Source organism: Pteropus alecto, unplaced genomic scaffold (assembly GCF_000325575.1).
Source record: "Pteropus alecto unplaced genomic scaffold, ASM32557v1 scaffold215, whole genome shotgun sequence".
Lineage (NCBI taxonomy): Eukaryota > Metazoa > Chordata > Mammalia > Chiroptera > Pteropodidae > Pteropus > Pteropus alecto.
Genome location: NW_006436287.1, coordinates 332,612 through 340,169, shown reverse-complemented (window position 1 = coordinate 340,169; position 7,558 = coordinate 332,612). Strand labels below are relative to the sequence as shown.

General features: G+C 53.5%; 1 protein-coding gene across 6 annotated transcripts in view; it reads left to right on the top strand.

The window, feature by feature from the left end:
• BCL9L (B cell CLL/lymphoma 9 like) overlaps nucleotides 1–7,558 on the top strand; it is a 28,661-nt gene that overhangs the window by 3,850 nt on the left and 17,253 nt on the right. For 3 of the 6 annotated variants that reach the window (XM_006912582.2, XM_006912581.3, XM_025047315.1), the window contains exon 2: nucleotides 2,730–2,788. The exons of the other annotated variants lie outside the window; for them this stretch is intronic. Coding sequence is in view for 1 of the 3 variants with exons in the window: in XM_025047315.1 (XP_024903083.1) it covers nucleotides 2,730–2,788 (59 nt within the window). In the remaining 2 variants the exon portion in view is untranslated. The remainder of the gene's footprint in view (nucleotides 1–2,729; nucleotides 2,789–7,558) is intronic. 6 annotated transcript variants of the gene reach the window in all.

The window sequence follows — 7,558 nt, the reverse complement described above, 5'->3', positions numbered from 1 at the left end:
TCAACTGGGAATGGCCCTGAATCCAGCATTTCCAGCATTTCGAAACCAGAATTGTTTTGAAATCCCTGAGTACTTCTCCACCCCCTCTGACTCCCATCCTTCCCTCTAGCCCAGAACTTAGTCCTCTAACCTGACTTCACAACGTGCATTGCCTGGGTGTGTATGTGTGTGAGTTCATGTGCTAGCACAGGGCCGGCCATGTGCTTACGTGTGTGTGTGTGTGTGTGTGTGTGTGTGTGTGTGTGTGTGTGTGTGTGTATCCTAGTTTGGGTGTATCTTCTGTTAGCAGTTCTGTGTACTGGTCCACGTCTTTTGTTTCCTAATCTCTCCTGGGCCTTCTCTAGGAGTATGGAAACCTCTAAGGTCTTAAGCAGCCATTCTTGGGGAGCTTGGGGTTATTTTTAGGAGGTATCTTGGATGTGTGTATTTGGGAGTTGTGTTTGTTTATCTCGCAGTTGCACGTGTTTAGGAGTATCTCTGAGGAGTGTGTGTGCCTGGGGTTGTGTCTCTTTGATGAGTGTATGTGCGTGTGTACACATGCGTGTGCTCCACTTCTGTTCCTGCCTCTCTCCTCCCATGTCTGGAAACATGTCTGGATTGTATAGTCACATGTCTTCCTTAAGCTCCCTGGGACATGGAGTCTCTGTCCTTTGATAGGGAGTTTTCCTGGAGTGGGGCCAAGCCTTCTGGCAGTTCTGTGGTCCTTGGAGAGAAAATGGTAGAGTGGAGAGACTTTGAGATAAAGTGTCCCTAGGGCTGGGCTCTTTTCCTCTGTCCCTCATGGGCACCCAACACCTTGAGGGATCCCAACACGACCAGTCCACTCTCTTCTCGTCCTGATGATACTGTGATGGCTGTCATAGGGGAGACCCAGTGTTCTAAAGGGCCTGGGGAAGGAAATTAACCCTCCTCCCCTTGGGTCACTTGGCTTCATTGGGGACAAGAAACAGCCAGCAACATTAGACTTGGGAGCTGGGTGGCTAACTTAAGGTTCAGAAAGGTGACTTCTCTGACTAGGGGCAGACAGCAAAACAAGACTAGACACTCATATTTCCAGTGTGAGCAGAGAACAGAGGGGCCTGAAATCCTAAGGGTTGATGTGCCTGCCACCCAAGAAATGTGAAGCGTTTGGGGTGGGGCCAGCTGCCATTGTGTAGCCTTGATCCCGGGAAGTCCTTCTTGATGTTTAATCTCATTCCTTCCTTCTGCAGTTAGACAGTGTTCTATAGGAGGGGAGGTTGCCAGGTGGGTGTTTGTTGTTGTTGTTGTTTTGTCAAAGCAAGGGTAGTGATGATAGCGGAGTTATGTCTGCATGGGATGCGGGCCCTGGAACTCCTGATACCTCACTATGACTCAATTTGCCACCTGGGATCTCAGGCTATAATTGAATGCTTTCCTCTAGAAGCACTTATGGCAAATCAGCGAGGAAGAAGAGGGCTGGGGCAGGGGCTGTTTGTAAGACTCAAGGACCTGTGGAGACAGCAGCAGAATGTGGGCAGAAGGATATGCTGTCCCTTTTACCACTACCCTCCCCATGGCCTCTAGTCCTAGGACGAAGTGGGAGGAAGGGAGGATAGAGGCACAGGTTGCTACAATGCTCAGTGACCCAGCATGGGGAGGGCCTTGGCAAGGAATTTTCAGTTTGTTTCTCAATCTCTGTCTCTGAGACACGTACACACACGTCACTGTGGACACCTTCAGGAGATGAGCCCAGAAAAGTCACCCAGGGGTAGGGCAGGGCAGTACCAGATGGGGCCATGTGGAACAAGCCTTATTTTGGCAGACACTCTGCGATTGCTTCTGGAACTAGAAGTCAAGCCTAGCCAAGGCCCCTTTCTCAACACCCCCATCCTAGGCTTGGGAGCAGCACAGCCTGGAGAGGGTTAAGTCTGGTTGGCAGGGACACCCCACCCCCCTACACACACACACACACACACACACACACACACACACACACACACACACACACACACACACACACACACACACACACACACTAGTGCAGTGAGAGAGAGAAGGAGGGGTGGTTAGCAGCTTGTTCTAGTTGGCGTCTCTCCCAGAATTCTTTGGAAAAGAACTCCCCTTTGACCCCCAGTACAAACTGAGCCCAGCCACCAGCCTCCCTCCTGCCTGCCTGTAGGAGCTTCACCCAGCCCCCTCCTACTGAAATGCTATGCTTGCCTGATTCTCTTACCCTAGGTCCTCCCAATCAGTCCTGGTCCCCAGAACTTTGCGTCTTCAGTGGACAAGGGGGTGTAGCCAAGGAGACCACACAGGGACATAGGACCCATACCATTCTTTTCCCTGACATGGAATAACCCTAGTGGTGGCTGGTGCTGGAAGCTGAGGTCCTCATGCCTTCTCATCCATCCCTCCTCCCAGGTCCTTGGCTGTGGGAGTCTTCTGTCTGCCCCTTCTCTCTCCCTGTGGGGCTGAGCTCTGAGGGAGCTCTAAGGCATCTTCCAGTGCCTTCTCCTTTCCTGCTTCCAGGATAGGGAGGGGGAGCAGTGTGGTGGGGCAGCTGGTCTGGCCTGGCTTCTAGCCAATCCACAGAAGTCCTGGAGGGGGCGGGGGTGTCCCAGTAGCTCAGAGACTTCCTGGAGCTACAGGCTGAGTGTATGTGTGTACATGTTTGTGTGGTGTGCGTGTTGGGGGTGGAACTGGTTGTGGGAGGAGCAGGGGCATAGATTGCTGGCCTGGGGCTTCTAGCTCTGACCCTCTCTCCACAGGGAGCCCCCATTCCAGACCACAACCTTGCGCCTGAGTCCAGACACACATTATTCCTGAGGTGAGATGTCCTCTGCTGGTGTGTGTCCCCCATAGCCTCCTTGCTGATCTGTTGGCCATGGCCTCTTGCTTGGCTTTTTGTCTTGGGTGCTCTCCTCCTGGCTTTCTACCCGCTACTTCTCCTTTCATTCTCCTCCCTCCAGAGGAGGGGGGCTAACAGCTTTGCAACCTAGAACCTGGTAGGGTGGGGGAGGCCAGGGCAGGAAGGGTTAAAGTAGCCACTCCAGTGAAGTCCCAGCACTCTTGTTAGCTGGATCCTTTCCCCAGGGTGGGAGGTGGGAGCTCCGGCCCAATCACCCCTGGAGGGCAAGGTATGACTTCCTGGTCATCCCAAGTACTTGCTCCTCCTTGTTGCTGGCTTTGGCTTCAGCTGGCTGAGTCAAAGCCAGGGTGGCTACCAGCCACCATAACGTGGTTTCTGCCCTGGCCCCTAGAGACACAAGCTCTCTCCCTACCCTCTCCCTACCACCACCCTCCTTTTTCCCTCCCTCTCCTCCTCCCTTACTTAGCAACAACTCCCTGAATTCACAACAAACAGACCTGTAGGCTCTGTGTCAGACTAAGGGAAAGCTGGAGAAAGCTTTGGACCAGGAGGAGGCACTTCTAGACTATTTTCAGGAGGGAGGGTCTTTTAATCCCCTCACCCTTGCTGTTGGAGGCCATTACCCCTCAAGGACAGGGAGGAAGTGGTCCTGCTTCCAACTCAGGCAATGAAAAAGTAGGGAGCTCTGATAGGTGTGGTGAGCAAGGGGGGCAGGGCTTGGACTCTACCTCACTTGACTTTTGACCCCCACCTGCAGAGTAGGAGAGGCATTAGACTCCTGCTTTTGGGCTTCTCTCCGTAGGGACCCTGTGCTGTTGTCATGGTAACTTTCTTTGCTCCCTCCCATGATTCTTAGGGATCAGGATGGGTGAGGACCTAAGGGATTGGGGGTGGGTGGGGCTGGAGGCAGCACTAGAACTTTGCTCTTAGAGCACCAACCAGGCTGGGCACCTGTGCTGAGGGGGTACAGAGTGGTGCCCCCTTTTCGATCTTTTCCCTGGGCAGGAACTGTGGCCTCTAGCTAGGACCTGGTACACATTAGGCATGGAGGGAGTGTGCGTGGAACGAATGAGTGATATACCCATTTATTCTTTCATCATAGAACAGACAGCTTGATACCAGGGCGAATCTATATTGTGAAATGGTTATGAACCCAATTGCTGGAGTGTCTGGGTTCAAATCCTGACTCTTCTAACTCTTAGGCAAGTTACGTAACTTCCCTGTGCCTTATCTGTAAAATGGGGATAATAAAAGTACTTTTGCAAAGAGTTGTTCTGAGGATTAGAGAATGCAGGTGCAGTATTCAGGACAGCTTGATGTTTCAGAGTAAATGCTCAGTTATGCTAGAGACCCCCCTCATAGCTCTTCACAGGAACTCTTGACCCTCCCAGGGGCTTTAGCAGGGGAAAAATTGAAGGGGTGGGAGGAGTATGCGCGTGTGTGTGTGTGTGTGTGTGTGTGTGTGTGTGTGTGTATTGGGGGTGCGGTTAGGAAGAGACAACCTTGTCAGCACTCAGACTCTTAGATTCTAACACCCTTCCAAACCCACTTTCTTGCTGCCTCAGTTTCCCCACCGTTGGTGCTGGCTGAGATCTTGATTGCAAGTTTGCCAAATAGCCTGGAGAGGAGTCTGGGGGGACTTAGGACATGGCTTCCTCCCTATCTCCCAGCATTTCTCAGGGCTGAGCCCTCCCTCCCTCAAGCTGTTAGCTCAGATCAGCTTCAGCACCCCTCCCGCCATCACATCCCTTGCCGCTCTGTTCTTTCACCAGGCCGAACAAGACAGTCTGTCCTTAAATGACTTAAATGGTTGCCTCCTGTCTTTCCTGGCTAAGGGGTCAAGGACCTTCCTTGGGGAGAAAAAAAATAGCAGTGTGGAGCTCTGACATAGATGGCAGCTGTTAGGCCTGCCTCAGGGCGCTGGATCCTCTGGGTTCCCCACCTGGGCATTTTCCCTGAGTGTAGCAGGGCAGTGCCCAAGCCTATGATATGCATAGAAGCCCAGATGGGCATGCCTGGCACCTGCTGCACACAGATCGGCAGGGAGGAAGCATCCCGAAGCCCAGAGGAGGGGTGGGGTTATATCAACATCTATGGTGTCCAGAGGACACCCCCAGAATCCTTTCCCAGGTTGCTGAGTGAGTATGAGCAGTCTGGAAAAACTCTGCTTCAGCCCTGTATGCCTAGGGGCAGGGGAGAGTACTGAGTGCCGCTGGGTAGGCAGGGTCTAAAGGCCCTGGGCTGGAAATGGGATGGTGGAGGGGTTAAAGCTTGGGAATATCTGGGTGAGGAGCCAGGAGAAGACAGTAGAGATGGGCTGCCCACAACAAGGGGAGATCTGCAGATAGGTGGTTTGGATCTTCTGAGGAGTTAAGTGTCCAGATCTCTGGAGAAAGTTGATTAAAATGTGGCAGATGTGCCTGGGATAACCAGGCTCCTGGGTTTGAAGCCTGGGCTTGGCTAGCAGGTAACTTCTCTGGCCTGATACCAAGAGAAGTAGGCTAGAGCCCCTGGCTCTACTCACCACCTCCTTCCGGGACCAGAAGGGCACCACCCTTCCATGGGCCTGGGGGTGAGGGCTCAGAGTTGGCTTGGGCCCTCACTGCTGGGCTGGCTGTACAGCCTATGCCCAGCCCCTGGGGCCTGTTCCTTGGGCAAGCTGGGGCTATTTTTGGGATTGGGCTGGAGCTCTGGAGCTGGTTTCAGATGTTCCAATGTGAACAGGAGAAAATGGGAACAGATGGCTGGAGGGTTCCAATCAGCGGGTCCTGCTGGGAGCAGGTTATTTTTAGGAACTTGTTAACCCTTTTGGGGCTTATGGAGCCACTTTGAGAAGGACAACCCTGAAGAGAACGGGTCTTCTCCCCAGACCCCTAAAAAACTGTGTGTCCCAGTTTATCTTCTTTCCCTTTCAGACCCTCCACTCTTTAAAGAGGTTCATGGCAAGAAAGTAGGCTCCAGCTTCCTCCCAGCCTGAACCCTGCTGGGAGACTGCCAAAGGGTCAGGTGGGGAGAGAGGTGCCTGGTGGAGGGGATGCAGGCCACTGTTAAAAGGAAATCCCCCTTTGCTTGCCTCCTGGGGCTTTGAGACACAGACCCGAGGCTAAGAGAGTAGACAACCTCTCTTTGGGTTCAAGCTCTGTGTCTGTTTGTTTGTAAACCCAGGGATGCCCAGGGGAATGCTAGCCAAGGGAGCTGGCCTCTGTGAGGAGGGTAGAAGAAGAGCCAAGTCCTTGTACTTAGTACCATGATTATGATGCCCATGGGCCCTGACCCTGTGGACATTCCAAGAACCAATATCTGGACAATGCCCACCTTTACCAAATGCCCACGTATTTGGATGCCATTCATGGGGAAAAGAAGGGACATCATGGCCAGAGGTGGTTTGTGGAGGACTGAGTAGTATGTCATAGGCATTCTGTTAGTTTCACTAATAGTATTTCACTTTATAAATTCTCATTTTGCAGAAGAGACAGGGCTCAGAGGGCCGAAGGTGTGGACAAGGTCCTATAGTTCAGAAGGGTTGAGATGCGATTGGCACCCTGTTTGCCTGACTGCAAACTCAGTTCTCATTCCTCTGCATCATTCACATTACCTGCCAGTGTCCCAACCCCAGAGGGAGAGGCTGCCAGCACATGGGCACCAGACCTCCTCAGGGAGCAGCTTTATGGAATGAGTATGGGAAAGGAGGCCTGGGGATAGGGGACCTTGCCTGTCACTGTTCTCACAATCCCCTAAGCCTTTTTGCCTGAGGGTGCCAGGACTGACACCAGAAACCCCATTTGGCCTTCCTGTCTTCCCTGCAAGAGGATCACAGGCATACATCCTGTCTCATTAGCAGTCCCCCCTCCCTGCCCCAAATCCTGGCCCACAGGGCCCTGCTTCCGCTAGGGTCATGGCAGTCTGGATGTCAATGTGGGCAGAGTCTGGGGGCCCTCCAGGTGCTGCTAGTGCCAAGAGTTTGGACCAGCAGGCAAGGTGAGGGGGCTGGGAGGATGTCTCTGTTGATGGCATTACCTGGGGGAGAGAGCAGAGTAGTAGGCAGGCAGCCTTGGGTGAGGTCCCACCCGTGGTGGTGCAATCTGGCTGTGCCAGCAGTCTACCCGCACTCCACTCCTCCCACAATGGCCTCATTGTTCCCAGCCCTCCAGGCAGTTTGGAGGAGTTTCCTAGGCCACCCCTAACCCCCACCCCCCAAACGGTGGCCAGATTAACTCCTTGGAGGACAGGGGCCAGGTGAGGGTCCAAAGGTTGCTACTGTACCCATTCCTCCTTTATGGGAATCTAAGCTTGGGAAGTTACCTTCTACCCATGGGTACCCAGCAATAGGGCACCTCCAGAGACTGGGGTCTCCCACAGGGTAGGGAGTAGCACCTAGATCCTCTTCCACCCCCAATGGGTGCAGGTGCCAAGGGGCAGGAAGTGCCAGTGGGGTGGCAAACACAGACCAGATATATTTGGGCCGGTGGGGCTAATTCCAGCTACCACCGCCTTCCCTACTGGCTCCTGAGCTCCTTTCCTTCCTGTGAAACCAGAGCTGGGTTGGGCCTAGCTCAGGATTTCGGTGGATTTAAAGAGGCAGCACCATCCTTGCCAGCCTGGCTTCCTCTCCCCCTCCCCAGGTAGGGTCTGAGGCAGAGAGAGGACTCGAGTGCTTCTTGCTCCTCCCTTGCCCTGGGCTAACCCCTGGCCCTTGCTCCTGTTGGGGTACCAGGCTTTTGGCACTCC